This window comes from Tiliqua scincoides, chromosome 5 (genome assembly GCF_035046505.1).
Source record: "Tiliqua scincoides isolate rTilSci1 chromosome 5, rTilSci1.hap2, whole genome shotgun sequence".
Taxonomy (NCBI): domain Eukaryota; kingdom Metazoa; phylum Chordata; class Lepidosauria; order Squamata; family Scincidae; genus Tiliqua; species Tiliqua scincoides.
In genome coordinates, this window is record NC_089825.1 from 22,020,037 (window position 1) to 22,034,573 (window position 14,537).

The 14,537-nt window shown below is 43.0% G+C and overlaps 1 protein-coding gene across 1 annotated transcript in view; it reads right to left on the bottom strand.

The window, feature by feature from the left end:
• Nucleotides 1-14,537, bottom strand: part of MALRD1 (MAM and LDL receptor class A domain containing 1) — a 241,450-nt gene that overhangs the window by 77,379 nt on the left and 149,534 nt on the right. Inside the window, exons 23-24 of the mRNA XM_066627647.1 lie at nucleotides 12,502-12,630; nucleotides 2,111-2,272 (exon numbers count right to left, since the gene is read on the bottom strand). Coding sequence (XP_066483744.1) covers nucleotides 2,111-2,272; nucleotides 12,502-12,630 — 291 coding nt within the window. The remainder of the gene's footprint in view (nucleotides 1-2,110; nucleotides 2,273-12,501; nucleotides 12,631-14,537) is intronic.

Sequence of the window (14,537 nt, forward strand, 5' to 3'; positions counted from 1 at the left end):
AAAAAGCTCCCAGTTATTCTGAAGTCAAGGGTGATGGCCTTAGTACAGGAAGACAAAGCTGCGGTTCTCATGAGCTTGGAAATTCACAAACTCAAAAGAAAAGCATGTTTTCTCACATGTTATTCCTTTACATACTCCCAAAGAAATATCTGAAAATTTTTCATTTCCATATGAGAAATTCAGTATAACCCTTCATGCTGGTGGGTATTAGCTAAGCTGAAGCTCATATTCATATTCATTTTACTCTTTTCTCTGTCATTCTTTTTGCCTGTTCTCTTTTGTTCTTACATTTGGTTGGCAAGATGGTTGGCAACCTTCAGTCTTGAAAGACTATGGTATAGTCTTCTTACATTTATTCTGAGATCTATCCAGAAAGGTACATTACCTGTTCTGCCATCATTTTGACCCTGTCAAATCAAACTACTCTAGAAAAATCAAAACACCATAAAAATTTGCCTGGGACCCATCATACTGAATCAGCACTAGATAAACAAAACACAGCTACCTTTTTTGACAAAGCTGTTCTTTGTTCTACACATCCATTTTTTTCTCCATCTGTCATGTTTTAAAACTTCCTGTGTATATTCAGATCTGGGTTGCTCCAGTATAGTTTAATGAATGCACAGCCAATTTCTGCTGTCAGGTTACTATCATTTAAGCCCTATGAGCTTGCTCAAATATACATTCTTATCACTCACTAATTGAAGCACAAATGATGACTTGCTTGTGTGAATGAATCATTAGACAAGCTGGTATAGTATAGTGGTCAATGGCCCAGTGCTATCTGGGTCCTACGGTGGGGGATTTCATGATCTGCCACCATAAGTTCTGAACTGATGGCACAAAAACCACTCTGTCATTCTACAGGTTGGGTATACTTGCACAAATATAGTCCGGGGTATGGTTTCACAATTCTGCTCTTGTTCAGGGTACCCCATGTTTCATCTGAACAGAGTACACACATCAGTGGAAACTATTCTACACATTCAGCTGCGGATCATCAATTGCTGAGCAGCAATCAAATAATGAGAGATCAACTAATGCATGACCCACTGGACTGGACCCACCAGTGAGTCATGACCCAAATTTTTTGTGGTTCGTGAAACTGACAGGACAGAATCTTTTGTGTCCATCAAGGGTTAACCAAGCTGCTACTTGTGGTGGGAGCACTGCTGTCCAATCACCATTATAGCCACAACCCTTGGCATTTATAAATCAGGCAGCAGCCTCTAAAAAGTTTGAGAACCACTGAACTAACGCAGTTGGGTTCCGCTGAATTATTTTTTTCACTGACAGCTACTTCTTCACTATGCTTGTGCTGTGATCCCTGCAAGTACTCGGAAAATACATTCGACATCTTCCATGAACAAGCCTGCTACCATGGGAGATTGGATAGTCACCAATTGTCCCTCCAGCTAAGAACCGTCACACTGATTGCAACTTTTAATTCTTCATCTCAGTAACCCTGGAAGGGGAAAGGTTTACAAGCACCACTTTAATTAACAGTATTTTTGAAGATTCATGCAAATGTATAGGATAATTAGTTAATCTACCATAGCATTTTTTTCTCCCATGGGGGTCCTGATTAATTAGTATCTTTACATTTTATTTAGCAGCCCGTTATCTTCAGAGACAGCTAAACAAATGCACCTAGCCACAAGAGAGAACTGGGAATGCAACAATCAGGTCTTCTTTGAAAAGAACAATTTATAAAATTATACTGATTACTGACTGCTGCTAACTGAAGCAATAATTAAAATGGCTAATAACTGGCAACTATCAGGCTGTTCATTTTATTTCCATTCAAGCACCTCCCTCAGACAAGGTTCAATGGACTTGCTTGGTCCAGTTCCTCTCAGCTGTTCGGGCTGTCTTTTTTCTATTATGTTGTCACCATGGAAAACCAAATAACCTTCTTTCATTTGGTCTTTTGCAAATAGTTCTAGGTAGCATTTGCTCACTGTTGGTTGCTCGCTTTTCACCACAGGCAATATTGATTTCCTGTCTACCTGTGACCTGAGTCCTTCAGCAAATGGGATGAGGGTATCTGTATGAGGAATAACAGCCTTCAATCATTTTCCAAAAGTATCAGAGATTCATGTTACATTACCTGGCGTGTGATCTTCGGCTGGGCCTCCTTGTTTTATGACAGCACCAGTGCTCATCTGCCAGTCAAACTCATCATTGGAATCTTGTGTCAATCCACACTCAGCAGTCCAGTTTTGGCCTGGTGTTTCAAAGTTACAGCTCCCTGGGATAGTAGCATATCGGCCTGAGGACACAAGAAACAAGATATTTTTTGACATTTATACCAGCAGGTTCCAGTAAAGTATAATGAACTAGATCTAGGGAAACGTTAGCTTATTTATTTTATTACTTATGTATCATGCTGCCTTCAGGGAGCAGACAGCAGTGTACATGGCTCTTCCCCTTCCTTTTATCCTCTCAACAACCCTATCAGGGAGGTTGGGTTGAGAGAGCTACATACCTGAGAGGAGATTTGAACCCACATTCTCTTGACCAAGTCTAGCACTCTAAACATAACACTGGTACTCTGCCAAAGCTCCACTTGTCCATGAAGTTCACCCTGCACATGCCCGATCTCATCTGATCTCAGAAGCTAAGCAGGGTCAGCCCTGGTTAGTGCTTGGATGGGAGACCGCCTGGGAATACTGGGTACTGTAGGCTTATACCATAGTCTTTCAAGACTGAAGGTTGCCAACCATTTCACTAGATCCCAATCCTATTCCCACCCCCACTGGTGCAGCCAACAAAACTGGGCTACTGAGCTCTTTACAGCACTTTTGTAGCAGTTAGTGTCTTATGGTGCTTTTGCAGCAGTTAGCGCTGGTGGAATGCTCATTTTGCCAGTGCTAATGCCCAATAGGCTGTGGGTGAAATAAGCCAGTCACTCTTTCTGTGTCACTCAAATCTACATCATAAGATTATTGTGAGAACAAAATGGGGATAGAAAAAGAATGAAGCATATCACCCTGAACCCCTTAAAGGAAGAACTGGTTAATAATAATGTAATAAAATAAAATGGTTGGTTCAAAAAATGATTTACAGTGATTTAAAAATGCATACAAGAGAATCCATACAAATGAAACAGTTCAATTAACACAAAGCAAAAATTAAACCAAAACAGCTAAAAACAAACAAACAAACAAAAAAACAACACAAACAACCTTTACATTTAAAATTACATAAGAGCAACTGTCAGAAATCTCCACTATTCTCCAAATTTCTGGTGGAATACAAGTCTCTCCATCTTTCTACTAAAGGAGGTCAGAAAGAAATACAAGTTCTCTGATGGATGTCAATTATAATAAAATGGACAGCACCATTAACATAGTCAATTTTCCACATTTGCATATGTTAAGAAGAAAAATGGCCTCTCTTGACTGTGTGAGACTTGCTACAATTCTGATCTGGCTTGGGACCTGAACTATTTAACATTCATAAATGATCTTGAGTCTGGGTGAACAGTTTGCAAATGTCACCATATTATTCAGGATGATAAAATCCAAAGCAGACAGTGCACTTCATATATATACTCCAGCTTTCATATATATGTTGATAAGGTCTGAACTGCCTGTGAATACCCAGATAAGAGAATGTGCGGTCATGGTGGACAGCTCAATGGAAACATCAACTGTTTAGAAAACAAAGGTTAGAGGGAACATGACAGAATTTTAGCATGAAGAGACTGGATAAAGAGATATTTCTGTCTCTCTCAGCACATTGGATTAGTCAGTTGTCCAATGAAAATGACTGACAGTAAGTTCAGAACAGACAAAATGAAGTATTATCTCATGCAACACATAGTTAATTTATGGCATTCACTGCCACAAGATGCGGCATTGGTCATTAACCTAAAAGATTTTAGAAAGAGACATTCATGAATGATATGGCTATCAGTGGGTATTAACAATGATATCTAAATGGGTCTTCCAGATTCAAAGGCAATATAACTTTGAATATCAGACTTTGAAAACAAGCAACGGAAAGAAGGCTTCAAGCCCTGTTTGTAGGGTTACCAGAGACAGTGGCGTAACTAAGGGGAGCAGGGGGCAATTGCCCTGGGCTTCAAGCTGTGGGGGGAGGGCGTAACAACTCAGAATATCAGAAACTGACAAGTCCTGCAAAAACCACCTTTGCAAAAATTGGAAGTTCCAGTTTAAAGGCTCCAGTGGGTATTCTGAGTTGGGCGTGTGTGATTTCTGGGTATGATGTTGGGGGCATAGTATAGAAGTTTGCCCTGGGTGCCACAGTGGCTAGCTATACCACTGACCAGAGGCACCCAACTGGCCATTGTTGGAAGCAGGACAAGGCACAGCTTGGGTTGGAACTAGTCATCTTATTTATGTACTATGTCAGAGCAGCTACAGAAGATATTTTTTAAAAAATAAAAATGTACATTTTGGTAAGCACAGCTACTTGATAGACATAAGAACATAAGAACAGCCCCACTGGATCAGGCCATAGGCCCATCTAGTCCAGCTTCCTGTATCTCACAGCAGCCCACCAAATGCCCCAGGGAACACACCAGATAACAAGAGACCTCATCCTGGTGCCCTCCCTTGCATCTGGCATTCTGACATAACCCATTTCTAAAATCAGAAGGGTGCGCATACACATCATGGCTTGTACCCCATAATGGATTTTTCCTCCAGAAACTTGTCCAATCCCCTTTTAAAGGTGTCCAGGCTAGACGCCATCACCACATCCTGTGGCAAGGAGTTCCACAGACCAACCACACGCTGAGTAAAGAAATATTTTCTTTTGTCCTAACTCTCCCAACACTCAATTTTAGTGGATGTCCCCTGGTTCTGGTGTTATGTGAGAGTGTAAAGAGCATCTCCCTAGCCACTCTGTCCATCCCCTGCATAATTTTGTATGTCTCAATCATGTCCCCCCTCAAGTGTCTCTTTTCTAGGCTGAAGAGGCCCAAACGCCGTAGCCTTTCCTCATAAGGAACCATTCCTCTTGCATAATGAATTGTATAGCAAGGAGCAAATGCTTTCATCCATCAAGAAAGTGCACCAGAAGATTTCTGTATTTAATCAGAGGAAAATGGATTTGGGAAAATGTTGTGATGCGTGAAAGAACCTTAAGACCGAAATGTGGGTTGCAATGTTGAAGGCCCAAGTATTTTCTGTATTCTTACTTACAACTGAAAAGTTAAAAGAGTGAACTTGAATTTGAAAAGACTTTAATTTAAATTGATTTTTTTCCCTTTTGGTATCTGAAGAACTTTCAATTCCGCACTTTTTTATTAGGTGACTATAAATGAATCTGGTCTTCAATTACAAACCACCTTTTCTGAGCAACAGAAATCAATCTTAATAGGTGGGATTACTTCTGGTATCTTCCAGAATCAACAATTTAACAGAAAACTCCTCTATTATTTGTAGAAAGGAAGGAAAGGAGATTTATTAAACATGCCAAGCCAATGCAAAACCAAAAACTATAGCAACTGCAGGACTACTTGTTAAAGACTTTTCCAAAAGAATGAAATAGCAGGCTATCACTCTTGGTTAGAAGGGATTCTTGATTCTGTCCCGATACCTGAAAGGAAGAGATGCAGGGCAAGCAGTATTTGTTATGCTATAGCCAGGGACTGAAGTGGGGTACAAAGATCAATTTCAGGCATGAGTGAGCAAGAAGCAGATGGTTAGAGGCAGAAGGAGTCACCAGAAGCAAGACAGGACTGGGTGAGGGGAGATGAATCTGAGTGGAACAAGACAACGTAGAACAGTGCAGGACAGGACAAAGTGAGAGAAAGTTGCATGGATAAAGAAAGACACATCTGGGCCAGGTGGGTTTGCTTTAATGATGAGGTGTTTGGACTGCCATGCTGGTCTAGAAGCAAAGTTCTATAGAGTCAAGGGTCAGCTCACCTTGCTGGTGGGTAGTGACTCTTTTAGGGGCTACAGCCAAGTGCTGCTTTGGCACTGTGATTTCTTCACAGATTTTTTGTTCTATCAAACAAAGAGGACTAGTTTATATGGGGTGGTTGTACCTCAAGAGACATGGCTGCCTGCTTGGGTAGTCTAACCTGCGGGTCCCTGCACCCCGTAGTGCCTTCTTCTCACTGGTCTCCTTATCTCCAGATTGGGCTGTAGCTTCACCAGGGTTACATGTCTGGAGCCTGGGATGAAACTGAATAACGAAGAACCAGGTACTTGAAAACTATAGATCAATGGAAGATAACCTTTCCTTTTTTAGCCAACGGCTGAAAAGTGGGGTGTAAATGTAATAAGTAAATAATAAATCAATCAGATGGATCCTCCAATATCCTAGGTTAGTGGTTCTGAAACGTTTTAGCACCAGGGACCACTTATAAAAATGACACTCTGAAAATGACCCACCTAGTTTTATGAGACTTTTAAAAAGGTGATCTAGAAAGAAATAATTTTTTTATTTATTTGCAAGTATTTATTTATTTTTGCAAAAAAATTCTTGTAATGCGACAGCCATATTGATTAGCCTTAATGCTTGAGGGGCTTAATTATGTGATCCAGTCTGACCTGCCCCCACTACCTGTCATTGATGGTCTTGGGGAAAAAAGTGCTTAAAGGTTTATCTCCCTATATTTACACAAGCTTGCAAACTGTAGGAGTTCAGCTCTTTGATGGGCAGTTAGCAGCCATCTGCTTTTTTCAGCTTCAGGGCTTGAAGCAATTAGTTATCTGATCTTTCCATTACCCATGTTTTCACTAGAGGCTCTGCAGGACCCACCAAGTGGGTTCTAACCCACAGTTTTAGAAATGCTGTCGTAGGTTAGGAAGCGGGTGTTTGCTGGAAAAAGGATATGGTATCAGCTTTTCCTCTTGAGTTAGTGTCAGCTTTTCTGAATGGGTAATCCAAACTTTAAGCAAATTCAAGTGTAAGACGCTTTTAAGTCCCATTTATTTCAGTCAGAAAGTTCAGTACATTTATAATGCTCTCCTACTATGTATCTGATGAAGTAGCTTCTTGCTGATAGAAACTCATCATGACACAATACACTTGTCTTTAAGGCATCACAAAACTCTTGTTGTTTTTGTTGCAACAGATCAACACCTCTAAGACCTCCATGACTGAAACTGATGGGAATTTAAAATGATTTTATACTTCATTTTTATTAAAAAGATCACTTGACTACTGGAATTCAATCATTGCATCTTAACAGAATAATTCATCTTACATTGTTTACAACCAAGATTTAAGAGCAGTATATATAGGGTCAGCCACTTCTTCTCACTTGCATTCTTTTCTTTTTTTTATGCAAAGCAAATTATAGGTGATGGGGAAAGAACTCTTCCATTTGTCTCTAAAATTGCATTTGTTTCAGTACACCAAGGCATTTGACTAAATGGTTCATCAACATTGAGACTTGCTATTAATAAAATCTATACGTAAGTGAATGAAGTTCAGAAAAATGGAAATTGCTTTCAGTATGCATGCATGGTTTTTCCTCACATCACTGTTGTTACAGATTTTTAGAAGGACACGAGAACCTCATGAGATAATGAGACTGCAAGGCAGAGAAAAATATGTTCACATTACAAATTGGAAACACTGTCACGTTTTCACACGTTGCTTTTAAACTCACAGCAGCAGTTTCATTAATTCAATGGGATCTTACTCATTGACAAGGGTGTTTTCACTTTGATCAAAATATAATACCACTCAGACCCAGTGGCGTACCTGGGAGGGGCAAGAGGGACAAATGCCCTGGGTGCAGGCTAGGAGGTGCCACCATGTTGCCATCCACCCCACACCACACCCCCTCGCAACACTCATCTCTCAGGGCCTTTTGCCCAGAGGAGTTCTGAGAGCTGATTAGCAGTGTGCTGTCTCCCCCGTTTATTTATTTATAAAATTATTGGTAATTATTGGTAATTTATTCTGTATGGTCTGGGTGTATGGGTCACATCATGGGGGTGATGCAATGGGTTCTCGTATCAGGTGATGCAAACCCTAGTGACACCTCTGCTTAATTGTATTATCAGTTGTATTATTATTTTATCATTAGCATGGCACAGACAGAGGTGTTCTCAGTGCTGCAGGGAATGCACAGCTATTGTTATGATGGCAGTCATAGTCAATTTATAGAGCAGCAAGAGGGTTCATGCCTGGAGAAAGAAAAAGGTACAAAAGGGCAAATAAACCTATATTAAAGTACACCAGGAAAATTTCCTGACTGAAGGAGGATGTTGCATCCATCCCATTCTCACTTTTGTTTTCACACCGTCCAATGAACACTCAAGACAACAGCTGTGGCAGAAAGGGCCACTTTATTTAGCAGTTACAACAGAAGAGGAGGCTGACCCCTGCAGCTTTCAAGGTAGTGAAGCCCCCCAGTGGTGCAGAGGCGGGACCCCTGAGCGGTACCAGAACTCATCTGCCCCCAGGTGGGCATGCACCCGACTCCAAGCCGCACCCCGCTGTTAAGCGGCACAGCTCATCTAGGTCTGTCCCTTAAGGGCAAGGCAGCCGGACCGCGGGCTGTGTCACCTCAAGCCGCTGAGCCTCTGAGGCAGACCCCATGGTCCTGGCCAGGGCCCCGTCTATGTCCTCCTGCCGCCAAGCCCCTGAGAACTGCAATTGGGTTCTGCCCTGCCTATGCCACCCGAAGGTGCATGCCCAAAGTCCATTTCACGCCTCCTAGCCCACATCACCTGCCCTCATAAAGTGACCAATGGCAGCTGGAAGGGGAGAAACCCCTGACCCTAGACAGTCTGGGGTAGGCGAAAAAACTGCCTGACCCTTGGCCAATCTTGGCAGGCAGCAAAAAATTCCTACCCAGCCCCAAATGGCAACCAGTAAAACTCAGACTGTCAGAAGCATGGGCAGGTGGGTGGGTGTCCACAGCGCCCACGTGTAAAGGAGGAAGAGGGGGCATTGTGCTTTTTAAAAGGCCCCCGTGGCCACCAGTTCCAGCCCTCCTCCACTCCCCAACTGGGAGGAGACTCTCGTGTTCCAGGCCAGGCTAAACAAACTCTGATCCCCCTTTAATTGGGCGATCGGGAAAATTATCATTAAAACAAGGCATTGAGTATGCTCTCCTACTTTTAATGCTCCCACAACAGTACTTTTTTTATCCTTTTGCAGGAATCTTTCCATTGTTACAAAGTTTGGAATTTTTTTTTTTTTTTACGGAGGTTCAAACTGATTTATGGGAGCAAGTCTTCTAGTCATTGTCCGAAAGACAAAGGAAAGCAGATGCTATCCGCAGCCCTTCTGGGAATGCGTTCAAAAACCACTAGCAAGCACAGAATCCTATAACAGCATTGCAGAATAAATCATGGACTTCATTGGGTTTGCTGTGGGATCATTAAGGTTTTGGTTTTTTTTTAATCTTAGGAGGGATGTTTTCCTTTTGGAGGCTGTAAAACATTTCAAGGGATGAATTTAAAAGTGTTTTCCAAAGCAATGCTATCTAAAGAAATGCTGGTATTATGAGACACAAAAACAATGTTTATTTTCTCAACATCTCAGTTTGGATGAGTTTCATCTGGAATACAGTTTCATCTGGAATACTTCCTAGATTTTAGCTTAATATTTGGTGTTGATTAGAACACTGCAGTGTTAGGCTGATTAACAGCTTGCCCGATATTGTCTGATCTCGGAAGCTAAGCAGGGCCAGGCCTGGTTAGTACTTGGATGGGAGACCACCTGGGAATACTGGGTGGTGTAGGCTTATACCATAGTCTTTCGAGACTGAAGGTTGCCAACCAACCTAATGCTTCCTGGAGCCCAGGGCTGATGCAGCGCCAAAATGGTGACCACTGCACCCAGCGGGGCTGGAAAGCAGCACCAGGTCTCCTCAGGGTAAGGGAGCATAAAACTCAGGCAGCCCTGATGGATCTTCTCAGATCTGCATCTGCTATTGAGCAGGCACAGATTCGAGGATGCTCATGTCACTTTCTGGGTGGGAAGGAGGATTAGGATATGATGGCAGGGCCTGCTATTGTCTTTGCCCCTTCCTGCCCTACTTCCACCCCCCACCCTGCCTTCTTCTCACCCTCCCCATACCCCAGAAAGCCTCCCTCCATCCCCCAACTTACCATTCGGTGGCCTTACCATTCGCCCAGAGCTCCCAGTGGCGTTTGGCCATCCTCTGCCTGGCGCTCACCCAGTGCAGGCTCGCACTGAGCCAGCGCTGGTGCCAGACCAGTGGTAAGTGTCACAGGCATGCCTTACGGCACATTTGCAACACTGAGCGAAGGTGCTGGGTTGATGTGAGCCTGATAGGATTGGTCCCTAAGCCCCAAACTATCAATTTTGCTAACAGCATTTTTTTTTTAAAGCATGCTTAAAAATGGTCACATGGCTTTGTTAATAAAAACAGCTACAGGGGGGGTTGATCCTGGATGATCAGGGTTGTTCAGCAGTGGAACGGATTGTCAAAGGAGGTGGTGGAGATCTTCAAGCAGATGCTAGACAGGCACGCCCTAGGAGGATTTCCTGGTAGGCAGGGGGGTGGTCTAGATGACTTTGCGGGTCCATTCCATGATTTGATTATCTTGATCAGGATCATAGTGCAAGAGGAGGAGGGTTAATCTCCTCCTGGCATTTCCCTAATGAACAGTGCCTCCCTGAAGCTTATATTTGCCTCCAAAGCAAGTGTAGAGAAGGTTTCTTTGCAGGAGAATGGCCTCCCGAACACCACAGTTCCCATTCAGAAGCTCTGTCATGCCCCCCACAGCTGCTTTTTGTTAAGAAAGAGATGTGGCAACCTGTAAGCATGCCACTTAAAAATGCTTTCAATCCAGCTTTCAGTTTGGCTCTAAAAACTGCCAAAGAACATTTTAATCAATTTAGCTTAAGAAATTGTCCTTTCAAAAAAAAAGGTCCAATTTAAACAAGGTTATATTAAGTCAGAGTTGCTGCATGGTAGATATTTTCAGTAACAAGCAAGGCAGAGAACATGACATTCTGGTGCAAATTTATAATATTTTATTTGCTTCATACAGGCACCTTATGGGTGACCTGCGATATGCATGATTTCAGAGCCTTGAGTTGTTTTGTTTCAATACATATCTAGTGAATGTTTGCCTTGTATACAGCCATTTCCATTTCAAAGTGAATCTGAAGTTAAACAAAGCATAATTTACAAATTATGTACTTGCAAATGCTCAATGAAACAATGGCTCTGTAGCTGTTGCTACTTAGTTGGCACATAAACTGAATTATTTAACTGCAGGAAACGTTAAGTCAATCCAGGCTTGAGTAAAAGGCTGCATTCTTCAAACACAGACAATTAGCAATATCAGGCCCTGCAGCCAAAGATAAAACCCCACCTGTGACTTAGGAACTGTGAAAATAAAATCATTTTGATGGAGTAATGGAAGTGAGTCCCCATTGCCACTTATAATGGCACTGGTCTCAATACAACATTAGTAGTTTCATAACTTTGATAACATGGATGGTGGAGACTCAGCCATGCAGCTATCTAATACAGCAGATTGCAAGCCATAAGGTATGTTTGCACCAACTTCAGAGTTGGCTGGGCTGGCGTGGAAGTCGACGCAGTCCCGGAAGGGCCGGATCTAGACCCTGCACCAGCCCAGTGGGGTACATTTAAGCCAGGTGGTGCAGGAGTGTGAGAAGGTGGCTGGAGAGTGTTCTGGGGTTGGGAGAGGGTAGTTCAGGAGGTGGATCAGGCGAAGGAGGGCAACGGGCTTCGCTGCAGCAGCGCAGGTCATATCCTAACACCTGTCCCTGGCCCGAGAAGACTTACATGAGCTGCTTGGATTTGTGCTAGCTAAACAGCTAACACAGATCCAACTAGCCCCATAGGACAGGCTGGGAATCAACATGGGTATAGGGGGAAAAAACAACCCTTGCCCTGAAGTGACCTCCAGCCTGCACCTAACTATGCCAGATAGAGCATAGTTAGAAGAATAAGAGCTTTGTTGCAGGTAAAGACTGTTCACACTGTTTTTTCACCTCCTAACTCATAAACGTTAGTGGCAGTTTTCTGAATCAAACAAGGCAATGGACATGTGACACTCACTAGACTAGATTTTATCACTACCGTCAATTTCATTCTTTGAAACTTTTAAAATCATTCCAAAAATACATCAGGGGTGTTCCCTGGTATTTGTGGTTTCAGTTAACCATGGTGGGGTTCCAGAGCGAATAACAGGATACCAGGGCACGCCTGTACTTAACTCTTGAGAAATGTTAAGTGCTGGGGTACATCACCAGCTCTGATGTCCTCTAAAGCTCTTGTTTCCTCTGGGTGATGCACTGTAGAGAGGAAGAGTTGTTGTTTTTTTTTTAATGTCTGAATTGGTCTGAACGCTGCCTAGATATGCCTTTGGCTCAGTAAATGTCTCCAGGCGTATAAAAATGTCAAGTCTCAGACTCGGGAAGAACTGCAAAGAGGCAGCAAGTTTATAATTATCCCCTGCAGAGTAACAATAAGAGGCTGACTTACAGGGCTTTAGGGAAGCAAAAAAAAATAAACTTGCATGTCACATTAATGCAAATAGAACTACTCACTGCAATCAGCTTCATCTGACCAGTCCTCACAGTCAACCTTGTAGTCGCAAACAAAGTGAGACTCGATGCACTTCTTATTCCAACACACGAAGTCAGTAACAGAAGGGCACATCCCAGAATCCTCTCCAACTGAAACCAACAGGACAGCTAAATCAATACTTTAATTAAATCAAAGAATGCCTTTTTTGATTTGTTTACCCATTACACACCATCACTTTAGTGATTTACTGCTTCCAACAGATGTTAGTCAATCCCACTCACTTTTAATGATGGCTTGTACCTGCTTAGACTACTCTATAGCCCACTTTCAGGGACTAATGAATGGGAAGCATTAACCAGACTGGAATTCAATTCAATTCAACACCAGGGCAACTTTTCACTTACCTTGTTTGTTCTCCAGATGCATGAGGAGATGATAACATCCTTTACAAATAAATACAAAAAGACACGGAGCAAAGAAGGCAAAGAAGTTTAAAGAGGTCCAGTAGGCACGTAAAGGCTTCTACACATACAGTAGGGCTTCTCCTTATAAATACCAAAAGGCAGCACATCCCACCACACCTTCATAAGTTGGTGTTGGACCCAATTACCATGTGGACTAAGGCAGAATACCAGTAAGGTCAAGTCTCTATATCTAGCCCAAAAGTTCAAGGCTCTTAAGACAAGCAGGCAACTTACCTGACCCACAGCTTTTTACATAGGTCAGAAAGTAGCACCTAATGCACTTGAACATCATTGATTGATCTCCCTTACATTCTCTCAAGATGTGATCTTACAAAGTCACTGAGTTCTCTGATCCCCACCTCTTTAAGCCTGGGAATCAAATTTGGCTGCCTCCCACCATGTAGGAGGTGTTCCTGTTGGGCCAAGGGAGGGGTAGGCAAAGCTTAAACTTACCTATTTGGCTGTGCTGCCCACTGCCAGCTATTTGGTAGCATGCGAGCTGCAAGCTACTGCTGAGAGCAAAACCCATAACTGCCCAGTATCACCTTTTGGAATCTACCCACTAGGGTGGACAGTGATACAGTGAAGTGACCCCAAGCTCCATCCTGGCAAGTTTTCTAGAGTGATACTATCACTGATAGTATCAAAAACATCTGAAAGGTCCAGCAGACCAACACAGGTTATTCTCCCAGCAGAAGTCATCAGTTTGGGTAACCAAGGCTGTTTCCATGCCAAACTCTGGCTGAAATGCTGGCGCTCCAAGAAGCGCTGTTCTGCAGAGGCTGACACAAGCCTCTGCTTTGGCTTTCTCTTTGAGGTTTGCGTCGGCCTGCAAGCCACAAAGGTAGGCGGGAAGAAGTGGAAGGGAGGCGTTCCTGGGTGGGAGGAGGGCGGGGGAGGGTGGCCCCAGGAGTGGGTGAGCAAGGAGAGGGAGGCGGAGTTGGGATACAGCAGTTATGCTGGATCCCAACCCCTGTACCTGGGGAGAACAGAGATGCTTCAAGCTACTCCACTGTCCTCGGACTTGTGTCACTTCCAGAGATGGCACAAGTCCGAGGAGATCCTTAGGGGCCAGTCGCCCTTACCCAGGGGTAAGTGGAAAAGTTTCCCCTTGCCCCTGGCTAAGCCACTTCTGGCCACTATCCTATGCTGGGTATAGCATAAGCCTCTTGGCTCGCCTGTTCCAGCACAGGATAGGATTGTGCCCTAAATGTGCTAAGATAATCAGTACAAATATCCAGGAATCTCTGTACTTGGAGCAGTACTATGCATGCTAGCACCTTACCCAAGAGCAAGAAGTTAGAAACAGGTTGGTAATTACCCAGATCGGTGGGATCAAGGAAGGTTTTTGTTCAGAAGAGAACAGACAACAACCATCTTAATGCAGGATGAAGAGAAGCATTATAAAGTGGATAAATGGGCTTTATACAAGATGTTCCCTGATCTGTTCCACATCTTTTGGCTGAACTCTGACATTTCATTAATTGGAGCAATCCTTTGCTTCAGAATAGTGTCAATCATAATTAAGTGCATTCTTTCATTTTAAATATGGCATACTTTAAACATTCCCGATATATCCAGACACACAAACC